Genomic DNA, 12,771 nt, shown 5'->3' with positions numbered 1-12,771 from the left:
TTGGAATCCTCGCCCTTTGAATCAGGTGGGTTAAATAAAGTCGTTGTTAATCTGAATCATTAACTTTTTCTTTTAAAGATGCACAGCGGTGGGGGAGCGGTGGGGTGGGGAGGTGGTATTGTCGTTGGACGGGTAATGCTCTGGGGACATGGGTTCGAATCCCACTACTGCAGATGGTGGAATTTGAATTCAATCAGTAGAATAATCTGGAACCTTTGTCGCTTATCCTAAAATCCCATCTGGTTCACTAATGTCCTTTAAGGGAAGTAAATCTGCCATCCTCAACTGGTCTGGCCCACACGTGACGGCAGGTTGACTATTAACTGCCCTCTGAAATGGCCCAGCAAGCCACTCAGTTGTATCAAACTGCTACGAAGTCTAAAAAGGAATTAAAGCAGGCAGACAACTCGGCATCGACCTCAGCACTAAAACTGACAATGACAAACTCGGATCTGTTGGCCCTGTAAAGTCCCTCTTACTAACACCTGGGGGCTGCCTCAGAGACTACTGAAGCAACAGCCTGACATAGTCACACTCACGGAATCATACCTTGCAAATAACGTCCCAGACACCACCATCCCTGGTCCCCACTAGCAGGACAGATCCTGATCAAAATAAAAATGGGGAGAAGGTGGAGAGAGAGTTCACCAAGTCTGGAAGGATGTAATGTACCTAATGGGAAGATGAGGTACTGTTCCTGCAGTTTGGGCTGATCTTCACTGGAACATAGCAGCAGGCCAAGGATGGACATGAGGGCAGGACGGTGAGTTGAAATGGCAGCGACAGGGAGGTCTGGGCCCTGCTTGCGGACGGACTGAAGGTGTTCTGCCAAGCGGTCACCCAGTCTGCGTTTAGTCTCTCCAATGTAGAGTAGACCACATTGGGAACAGCGAATGCAATACGCCAGATTGAAGGAGGTGCACGTGAAGTGCTGCCTCACTTGAAAAGCGTTTTTAGGCCCTGGGATGATGAGCAGGGAGGAGGTAAAGGTGCAGGCGTTGCACCGTGTCTGATTGCATGGGAAGTGTCATGGGAAGAGGGTGAGGTATTAGGGATGATGCACGAGTCGACCAGGGTATGCCAGAGGAATAGTCCCTGCAAAATGCTGACAGGGGCGTGATGGGAAGATGCGTTCGGTGATGGCATCATGCTGGAGCAGAACTGGTTGAGGATAATTCTTTGAATGCGTAGGCTGGTGGGGTGAAAAGTGAGGGCAAGGGGGACTCTATCCCGGTTCTGGGAGGGAGGGGGAAGGGGTGAGAGCAGAGGTGTGGGAGATGGATTGGACATAGTTGTGAGTCCTGTCGAACACAGTGGGTGTGAATCCACGATTAACCACTATCAGCACCATTCTCAGCCTTAATCACCCCTATTTACATTCCTTTTGTCTTTCTGTCCACGACATCTGTATCAATCTTCACCTATTGCTAGCCCCCTATCCAGCCCCACTGCTCCTCACCAAACTATCTGCCACAAATACATCTGTCCATGATTATATAGGGAGAAGTGACCACTGCACAGTCCTTGTGGAGTCAACCTCCCATCTTCACACTGAGGATACCCTCAATGATACACTACAAACGTGTTAAATGGGGCAGAATTTTAACAGATTAACTCAAGACTGGGCATCCATGTGACGCTGTGGGCCATCAGCAGCAGAAAATCTGTACTCAACCACAATCTGTAACCTCATGGTCCTGCATATCCCCCACTCTACCATTATTACAAAGCCAGGGGATCAAGCCTGGTTCAATGAAGAGTGCAGGAGCAACACCGAAAAATTAGGTGACAAACTGGTGACGCTACAACACAGGACTACCTGCGTGCCAAACAGCATAAGCAGCCAGTGATGGGCACAGCTAAGTGGGTCCACAACCAACAGGTCAAATCTAAGCTTTGCAGTCCTGTCACATCCAGCTGTGAATGGTGGTAAACAATTACGCAACTCACTGGAGTAGTACCACACTCGGTAAGCTTCACCCGATGTCTGTGTCTGTATTTATTTCGTATGTTTTTTCCTATGTTTTTTTTTTGCACCTCGGTACACGTGACAATAAACCCAAATCCAAATATCCCCACCCTCAATGATGGACATGCACAGCACATTAGTGCAAAAGATAAGGCTGAAGCATTCGCAACAATCTTCAGCCAGAAGGGCTGAGTGGATGATCCATCTCAACCTCCTCCAGCTGTCCCCATTATCAAGGCTGCCAGTCTTCAGCCAACTCACTTCACTCCACTTGGTATCAAGAAACAGCTGAAAACACTGGATACAGTGAAGGTTATGGGCCCTGACAATATTCCGGCAATAGTATAAGAGACTTGTGCTCCAGAACTTGCCACACCCCGATCAAGCTGTTCCTGTACAACTACAATACGGGCATCGACCCAACAATGTGGAACATTGCCCAGTTATGTCCTGCACACAAGAAACAGGACAAATCCAACCCGACCAATTACTGTCCCATCAGTCTACTACTGCTCATTGACGCTCCTGTCCTCATTCCAGCCTTGGTTCAAACATAGACAGGAGAGCTGAATTCCAGAGGTGAGGTGAGAGTGATTGCCCTTGACATCAAGGCAGCATTTGACCGAGTGCAACATCAAGGAGCAAAACTGGAGGCAATGGTAATCGGGGGAAGTTCTGAGTCGTACCCAAGGAAAATGGCAGTGGTTGTTGGAGCTCAATCATCTCAGTCCCGGGACATCACTGCAGAAGTTCCTCAGGGTAGTGTCCTAGGCCCAACCATCTTCAGCTGCTTCATCAATGATCTTCCGTTGATCTTAAGGTCAGAAGTGGGGCTATTCGCTGATGACTGCACAATGTTCAGTATCATTCGCGACTCGGGTACTGAAGCAGTCGAAGTCCAAATGCAGCAAAACCTGGACAACACCCAGGCCAGAGCTGACCATATCCAACAAGAAAGAATCTGACAATGGCCCCTTGACATTCAATGACATTGCTGTATCATCCACTATCACAATCCTGGATGTTACGATTGACCAGAAACTCACCAAGGCTCCTCAGACAGCACCTTCCAAACCCACGACAGTTACCATATAGAACAAGGGTAGCAAACACATAAGAACATCACCACCTGGAAGTTCTCTTCCAAGCCATAAATCATCCTGATTTTAAAATATATCTCTCGTCCTTCACTGTCGCTGGGTCAAAATTCTGCAACTCCCTCCCTAACAGCACTGTGGGTGTACCTACACCATATAGACTGTAACAGTGCAAGAAGGCAGCTCACCACCCCCTTCTCACGGGCAACATGGACACGGCACATCAATTCTTTGGACTTTAGATGGCATGCAGCACATATTGGAAGCTGCTCTGCTGAACTTCTAAGCCCACAAGAGGAAGGCTAACATTTGAGGGGTGTATGTCAAATTGCCAGGGAGAGCTGAAGAGAGAGGTAATGGGACTATCAGCGTATTAAATTTGCAGAAGGGGTTTGATGAATGTACACACAAATAAATGCTGTTAGGGGAGCGAGCAGCTAAAAGGCAAAGTCCTAAACCAGAGCATCCCTTGGCCAGAATGCATTTTGAAGGATTCGTTCTGCAAATGTTGCTTCAGCAAAGTGAAGAAGGTGTTGGAATTGAGGAGTCGACATTTTGTTTTGACTCCCAGCTACACGTGACACTTGACAAGGTCCCACAGGGGAGGCAGAAAGGCAAAAGCACATGGAATTCAGATTAACTTGGCAAGTTGCATCCAAAAGTGACTTAGTGGTAGGAAACAGAGGGTGGTGGTAGAAGGCTGGAGGCCAGTATCTAATGGTGTACCACAGGGATCCGTGCAGGGTCCCTTATTGAATGAGGATGCTAGGAGCTCAGAGGAACCTATGGGTGCTTGTACACAGATCCCTGAAGGTGGCAGGACAGGTTAATAGGGTAGTTAATAAGCCATACGGGACACTTGCCTCTATCAGTCATTGGACTATCTAACGCCGGCATCTCCACATCATGTCTATCAGTCGTGGCATAGATTATAAGAGCAGGGAGGGTATGTTGGAGCTGTACAAAACCTCACAACCATTAAAAAGTACTTGGATGAGCACTTGAAATGTGATAACATTCAAGGATATGGGCCAAGTGCTGGGAAGTGGGATTAGGGTAGATTTAGTGTAGCTTTGTCCGTGCGGACCCGATGGGCCGGAGGAACTCTTCTGTACTGTATGACTCCGATATTCCTGGCTAGCTTGCTGGCATACACACACGCACGATCAAGAGTCTGCGCATCCTATCTGCAGTTTGCTTCAAGAGGGTCCAAATCAGTAGAGCTCTTTGTTTTTTTCCCCTCTCGTGCCACTTTCTCTGGCTGTTTTGTGCAAACTGTCCATATTCATAATCCTCAAAGTATGAAGAAAAGATTGATGAGGCCTACGGTGAAGTGACCTCAGAAATGAGTGAGCCAAACTCTGCACCTTCCAAGAGGAGATTGCTCCCCCATCTGTTGCTCATGTCAATCGAACTGTCCTATAAAAGGCTGCACCTCAGTTGCCATGCTCGGTAACTAATTATACCTGCTTTACACAAAATGTGTGGCAGAAACTATCCTGATAGCCATGCTAGGAGGTTCCCTCAGGAAACTCTCATGTCACTGAGTTGATAGAATTCACTGCCTGCCGATCAGCAGCTACGTCTTCACCTGTTCTTTAAGTATGCTTGCTAATTACAAACATGGATTTCTGCCATGGGGGATGATGGATGTGATTGTTACAGTAAGGAATAATAAGATATTGGCTGCCTTTTCAAAAAAAAAATCACTCCAAGACCTCTGCCTGGAAAGAAATTGCCCCGAGCAATTGGAAGACATTTGTGCCAATGAACTCAGCTGTTGCGATCTGTGAAAAGTTTAATGCTTGGGACTAAAAGGGTTCCGTATTGCTCACAGCCCCAAGGCTCCGAGATAATCTCTGGTCTGTGAAAAAGCACGGCTGAATCTCAGTACATTTTCCCCTGAGTGGCTTCCAGGAGTTCAGAATCTGCTGCCTTTGAAATGAGTTAAGTGAAAGGCGCAGTAATCCTCGACAGTTATTCAGCCTTTCTCATGTATAGCTATGAAGAGTGCTGTTGTTCCAGCTATGCTAGACCTGCTCAGATCAAACAAAGTGCTGGCCGCTTTCTCCCTGACCTGCTTCGCAAGTGTTGACAGAAACCGCATGTTGCAAAGTCATCGTCCGGAAGACGGAGCCTGAAGCAGGCACACTGATCGTAATAACTCGTGACCGGAAAGTTTATTATTGCTGCTTTTTTTTTTGAAACTAGGATTTACAACAAATATTTTCCATTAGTATTACAAAGTACTTTCAATAGAAGCATAGTGTACAAAAACTATGAATCCTTAGATCATCAGGGGGCGGCACGGTGGCGTAGTGGTTAGCACTGCTGCTTCGTAGCGCCGAGGACCCGGGTTCGATCCCGGCTCCGGGTCACTGTCCGTATGGAGTTTGCACATTTTCCTCATGTCTGCGTGGGTCGCGCCCCCCACAACCCAAAAAGATGTGCATGGTAGGTGGATTGGCCACACTAAATTGTCCCTTAATTGGGAAAACAAAATTGGGTACTCCCTAAATTTATATTAAAAAAAAGATCACCAGTTAGCCCTCAGCCAGAGTATTGTGCCCAATTCTAGGCACAGTCCTATAGGAAGGATCCCCCTTGGAGAGGGAGTTGAGGAGATTTACTGTCTGGGACAAGGGTGAGTGTCTCCAGTATATAGAGATTGCACAAGCTGGAATTATGTTTCCTAGAGCAGAGAAGGCTACAAGAAGATTTAAACAGTCAAATTTAGGTGGATTTTGATTGACTAAATAAGGAAAGCTGAAGTTGCTGGAGGACGCAGGGTAACAGAATTAGCAGAAGAAGCACTACAGTGTAGGAGGTCATTTGGCCCATCAAGTCTGCATAGGCCCTCTGAAAGATGTTAATATGAAGCCCCGGAGGTCCAATGGACGTCATAAGACCGTAAGACATAGGAGCAGAATTAGGCCACTCGGCTGATTGAGTCTGCTCCGCCATTCAATCATGGCTAATATTTTTCTCAACCGCATTCTCCTTACTTTTCTCCATAACCCCTGATCCCCTTATAAATCAACAACCTATCTATCTCTGTCTTAAAGACACTCAGTGATTTAGCCTCCACAGCCTTCTGCAGCAAAAAGCTCCACACATTCACCACCCTCTGGCTGAAGAAATTCCTCCTCATCTCTGTTTTAAAGGATCGTCCCCTTAGTCTGAGATTGTGTCCTCTGCTTCTAGTTTTTCTGACAGGTGGTGACATCCTCGCCACGTCTACTCTATCCAGGCCTCGCAAAATCCTGTAAGTTTCAATCCTTTCATCCATCTAAACTCCAACGAGTACAGACCCAGAGTCTTCAACCGACAAGCTCTTCATTCCAGGGATCATTCTTGTGAACCTCCTCTGGACCCTTTCCAAGGCCAGCACATCCTTCCTTAGATACAGGGCCCAAAACTGCTCACAATACTCCAAATGGGGTCTGACCAGAGCCTTATACGGCCTCAGAAGTACATCCCTGGTCTTGTATTCTAGCCCTCTCGACACGAATGCTAACATTGCATTTGCCTTCCTAACTGGGGACATTCAAAGCAAATCAGCGAGGCAGAAAGTGGCTACATTTTTCCTCTTTCTGTCAAAGAGCAACGCACCCCTGACGGATACCAACGTGCCTATCTGAAGCCTTCTGGGGGGAAAAGAAGAGAAAACTGAAATATGACCAAGGGGGAAGGTGCAGAGGGAAGAGAGTAAAAGTCTTGTGGTTTCTTCAGTTTGAAAAGTCTCCTCCTGATTTCCTATGAGAGGCACAGGGATGAAGATTGGTCTGAACTGTAGGAGCAGATGCACAATGAACTGCGCCACATAAAAGTGACCCTTAGCAATGTGGTAAAATAGAGTGGGGGGGGGGGGGGGGGGGGGAGAGAAGGGGGCTCTGTCCTCAACACTTCCGTTTCAAACAAAACAGCTTGCTGAATTATTCAACCGAGCTGTCCGCTGCAAAGTAAGGCCTTTTTAAAAAGATTGTTCAATCGCATTTCACTCCCAGAGGAATAGCTTTGCTTACAATCCAAATCAATCTAAAGAAAAAAATCGTAAGGAATAGTCACAGAAGCCATCATAATTGTGCAAAGTTGGAAAGCCTATTTAATTATAAATTTCTTCAGCCAAAGTATGGATGTTTATCGAAGCACAGATTTCTGGCCCGCCTCCAGTAATGACAATGGCAGCAGATCGGCCAGTCAGAGTCATGAGAACAGCACCGTGGGCACTTGTCCAGTTTCCACGGACTGCCTGCTGTGAATAATCACTGCTTTGTGAAGCAGCTGAACCCAGCAGTGGAATGAGAGATGCACCAAAACGCACTGAGGCCACGGATAGATGGTTGTCACGGCAACAGCTGCTCGCGCCTTCACAAACTTGAGTGTTTGAGCCAGAAAGGATAGCTCCGAATAAGCAACACAGAGTGTTGACACCGCCATTGTAAAAGCGCCCCGAGGTACAAGTCGCCCCAAAGAAACTGCGGCCCCCGCAAGTGTTTTAAGGCCGAGCTGAAGATTCTCGGAGCTACCTTAATACCTTAGGGGCCGCTGCGCTTCAGTAACCCTCGCTACAGCCTTTGGCTTCAGTTGTCCAACAACACAAAGCTGGACAATCTTGCAGCCGTTTGATGCATTCATTCCTGTCGCCCCCTTCTTTGAGAACAAAATTGCCACCGCAGCAATGTAAACCTCACTGTTCAACTGACGTGCAAAATAACACATGGATAGGCAATTAGAAGAGGCCAGCAAAGAAAAGCATTTTAAAAAACTGGTTGTAAAATTAATGTGCTTTATTTTTTAAGAAATTAAGATGAGAGTAATCCTAATTAGTTTAAAATACAGATTAAGAAAAAAGTATTGCCTTTAAACAAGGAAAATATGGAAAGGCTGGTTTTAAAATTAAAATTCATCTGGTAAAAGGACATTGCTAAAAACATCAAAAGGTTTAAATGAATAGTTTCACTTTCAGATTTTTTTTGCTTTTAGGAAGTAGATCATAAAAAAATAGACTAACCAATAAAAGTTAAGCACCTGATTTTGTTCCTAAAATTTAAAGTACTTTTCCATCTTTTGTCACCGCAATGATTCCCCTTTCCCCTGACCTTTCTGACCCTGTGAGAAAACTCTGATCTTCTCCCATTCAGGCTGGTTTCTCGCGACCATGAATAGCAGAAGTGGATAACTCGATCCGCTTGCGACCAACAGATAAAAGCACCTGGCCTTGAAGTCTGACCAAAGGCACACAGTTCAATCAAAAAGCAGTGTCCATGCTCCAGTCCCACAAGCTAAGCACATGTTTAATGGAGAACCACAGAGACAAAGACTGATTGAAGGACAGGCTTGTTTACCACTATTTAAATTGATAAGGTGTTGCTCAATAGTAGCCATTTGAAAGTGTTATGGGCCAGGGTTTAGAGAACCCCGAAGTGTATCATGGAGTTCACCTGACCCACAACTTTTACTAGATTGTGGTATGGGGAGCACACGGCCCACTCTACAGGTGTGGTACAGCGGAAATCGAAAAGTAATTTTTAAAGCAAAACAATGTTTATTCTATGAACTCAAGTTAACCTTTTTAAAACATACAGTGAACATACATTTAGCAACCATCAATTCAAATACAACCCCCAAAGAATACACTAAGTAATCCTTAAATTTTCCTTTTAACATCCATAAGACATTAAAAAAACCTTTTAACAGAAGCACACCAGGTTTAAATTCACTACTGAGAACAGTCATCACTCTGAATTCACCAAATGATCAAGAGATAGTCTTTACATGGCAGAGAGAACAACATTACACCTTCTGTGGCTGGCTGCAGCTCCAACACTAAAAGGAAACCCAAAAAAGACACACCCAAGCTTTTCTCAAAGTGAAACTAAAAGCTGACAGACAGCCCAGCTCCACCCGCACTCTGACATCACTGCAGTGATGTCACCCATTTCTTAAAGGTACTCTCACTACAGTTATTCTATAAAAACACCCATTTCTTAAAGGTACACTCACATGACAAACGGTGTGCCTCAGACACGCGCGAGGCATGTTGGAAGAGAATGCAGCTAGTTTCTCCTCTCCCTTCTTTAGGTGAGAGGCGTGAAACAAACCCTCCAAGTTCCCCAGACTGTAAAAACCAACTGCATGCATGCTACAATATTGATACCGAAAAAGTTTCATAGAAATGTTAAACATAAACTAGTGGCTAAAGAAACAAACCGAGGGTGCGATTTAACCCCTCCAAAAAACAGAGTCCCGTTTTGGGCGCTTAAAGCGGGGTGTTTCTCAGCTCCTGCAGCACTAAGGACAACCCCGCTATCAAACGGGACTCTTCATTTATTTTGGCCTCGGTGAGTAACAGTCGGCCGAGGGCGCACTTATCTAGGTGGATCTCGTAAGGCAATCCGAGAGGCCACTCACGAGATTTAACGGCGATGTCGTGTTACTGAGTCGGGCGCGGCGAGGCCATTCGATCACACCATACTTTTTAAACCAAGCAAAAAAATAGATTGACACATGGGACTTCAGAAAGAACTGCTTTTTAAAAAAAACATTTAGAGTACCCAATTAATTTTTTTCCAATTAAGGGGCAATTTATCGTGGCCTATACATCTACCCTGCACATCTTTGGGTTGTGGGGGTGAGACCCACACAGACACGGGAAAAATGTGCCATCTCCACACGGACAGTGACCCAGAGCCGGGATCGAACCCGGGTCCTCAGCGCCATGAGGCAGCAGTACAAAGAACTGTTTGATGTAGCAATTAATTTAAAGTTATTGCATTTATTCCAACGTAACTTATAACAAGTTATGATAGAGTAAGAGGAAAATGTAAAGGCCATTTATTCCACTGTTTAGTCACTCAAATCACTAGGAGGGTTGTAGTTCTCTTTCCGTAAGTAACTTGAACTCTTAGAATGTTCTTTTGAAAATTTTACTGAACGGCATAGTGTGACTGATTGCTTATTTGTCACATCCAACATATGTCCAACACACTGGGACAGGAGCTCATTTAAATAATCAGGCTTCAAGGAAATTGGCACCGCAGGAAATGTTTTCATTTAATTCTTTTATGAGCCATTAGGGTCATTAGCAAGGCCAGCATTTGCTGCCCATTCCTAATTGCCCTTGAACGGAGTGGCTTGCTCAAAAGTTTCAAAGGGCAGCTAAGAGTCAATCACCTCGCTGTGGGTCTGGAGTCACATGAAGGCCAGACCCAGTAAGGACAGCAGATTTCCTTCCCTTAAAGGGGTTTAGTGAACCGGACGGAGATTTTTCTTCCAACCAGTTTCACAACAATCAATGATAATTTCATAGTTCCATTACTGAAGACGGGTGTTTTTCTTATATTCTAGACATATAAATTGAATTCAGATTCCACCCAGTGTTGATGTGGGATTTGAACCCATCTCCCCAGAGCACTAGTCTGGACTTCTGGATCACTAGTCCAGTGACATTTCCACTTCGCCGCCGTGTCCCCACAACGATGGCAAGATAACGGGTGACGATCACATAACACCTTCAGGAATTGTCTCTTCTACCACAGAGGTATTTTGGCGTTGGCCCAATGACTGGAATTCCAGCTGGGGGCACAGAGCAGGGATTGAGTGGGGAGATCAGCTGTTGCAGTTCACCAGCCCAAACTCCCACTGGCCTCCATATTATTGGAAGCTCTAAATGCTGATGGTCTACATAATACCAACAAACCTCGACTCCCTGGCAAAGGTTGTCACTGCTTGATCATATAGAACAAGTGTGCCAAGGGAGGATATTCAGCCCATCGAGTCCATGCTGGCTCTCTGTAGTGCAATCCAGTCGGTCCTATTCACCCGCCCTATCCCTGTATCTCTGCAAGTTTATTTCCCTCAAGTGCCCATCCAATTTCCTTTTGACATCATTGATCATCTCCGCTTCCACCACCCTCGAAGGCAGCAAATCCCAAATCATTATCACCCACTCCTTAAAACATTCATTCTTACTTTCCCCCTGTACCGCTTTCCAAAAACTTATATATCTGTGTCCCCTGGCATCTGTGGCAGACCAAGAGGAAGACGAAGGAGGAAATACACGGACAGTTTAAGAAGCAGAGCTGGTATAAAGATCTGAGAATAACACCAAGATGTTGGCCGATACTAAGGACCATGGAGGTTGGAGAGCCGTGATCGACAACATTGTAAAACATGGCACCTGAAGAAGCACTTACACCATCAGCTACTGGGAACATCTCTCCTTTGTCTGCTGTACACTTCCATCAAATATCTCCTCAACCTCCTCTGCTCCAAGGAGAACAACCCCAGCATCTCAAACCTAATTTTGTAGCTAAAATCCCTCATCCCTGGAAACATTCTGGTAAATCTCCCCTCCTCAAGGGCCCTCACATCCCTCCTGAAATATGCGGACCAGAACTGGACCCAGAGCTTTATAAAGCTTCAGCATTAATTCCCTACTTTTGGGAAGACAGATGAAGGGGTCACTGGTGGTTCATATTTACTGCCATCCTTTGAAACTTTAGGAATTTATATTCCTTGTTAAAATTGGATTGCTAATGTCAGAAGCACATCCAGACTTTTGAAAGTGTCTTTCTCATGTCTAGGTAGTAATATTCTCAGATCCCGTCACCTTCTCACATTGACTGCTGCTGTACCCAAGTGGAAAGCCTTTACAATCCCACTCATTGTACAGTCCCCCCCGTGTAGCTATTACAGGAGTGAGGTACCTGGTTTAAAAATCGCAGCCACTTTTCCAGACAGCAGAGGCAACACGCACAGCACTTAGCCAGACATCTGGCACAAGTACTTTCCTAAAAGAGAGCAAAACAGTCCATCAAATCCAAACATTCTGTCAAATCCAGTACATTTCCAGCCCAAATGTTACTCCTGCTCATTATTCTTTCAAACCTTTCTTTTATGTCTGTGATGGCAATACATTCAGGCCTCCCCTTTTCAAATTGAAAAACTAAAGATGCAGAGCCAAGGCCATAATTCAGGAAACCGCTGAGGTTGAAAATATTACAACAGAAAATGAGTTATCACAGTGTTAGGATCTGCCAAGCGGGCATTGGAGATACCTGAACAGAGATCCAGAGGTGCAAAACATTGGCAGCAAGCTCACAGGTAAAGTGGTCAAACGAAAAGTCACGCTGATAACGATGGGTTAGGCCAGAACTCGCGAGGCGGTGGATGCTCGTTTGGTGAATTGGACTTTCTGAATTCTCCCTCTGGTGTACCCGAACAGGAGCCGGAGTGTGGCAACGAGGGGATTTTCACAATAACTTCATTGCAGTGCTAATGTAAGCCTACTTGTGATACTAATAAAGATTATTATTACGATTTCTTGGCAGCAGCTTCCACAGGTTTTGAAAGCACCACATAAGGGCAAGTGAGTTATAATAGCCATGATGTGGAGATGCCGGCGTTGGACTGGGGTGAGCACAGTAAGAAGTCTTACAACACCAGGTTAAAGTCCAACAGGTTTGTTTCAAACACGAGCTTTCGGAGCACGGCTCCTTCTTCAGGTGAATGGAAAGGCTTGTTCCAGAAATGTTTATATAGACACAGTCAGAGATGCCCCGGAATGCGAGCACCTGCAGGCAATCAAATCATCAAACAGAACAGATCGCCAAAATAGGAGAAGGGTTAGTTTGGGAATAACCACCTTGAGGATACCGGGAAGGGTGCCATTAGCGAAAGAAAGACTGCCTTGCATTTCTA

At 45.6% G+C, this 12,771-nt stretch overlaps 1 protein-coding gene across 2 annotated transcripts in view; it reads right to left on the bottom strand.

Annotated features, from left to right (window-relative positions):
* LOC119964428 (choline transporter-like protein 3) overlaps positions 1-12,771 on the bottom strand; it is a 113,147-nt gene that overhangs the window by 8,245 nt on the left and 92,131 nt on the right. For both annotated transcript variants that reach the window (XM_038793893.1, XM_038793894.1), the window contains exon 12: positions 11,778-11,861. In XM_038793893.1, the coding sequence (XP_038649821.1) occupies positions 11,778-11,861 (84 nt within the window). The remainder of the gene's footprint in view (positions 1-11,777; positions 11,862-12,771) is intronic.

The sequence above is a fragment of the Scyliorhinus canicula genome, chromosome 4, assembly GCF_902713615.1.
Source record: "Scyliorhinus canicula chromosome 4, sScyCan1.1, whole genome shotgun sequence".
NCBI lineage: Eukaryota > Metazoa > Chordata > Chondrichthyes > Carcharhiniformes > Scyliorhinidae > Scyliorhinus > Scyliorhinus canicula.
This window is presented reverse-complemented; position numbering and strand designations above follow the sequence as displayed.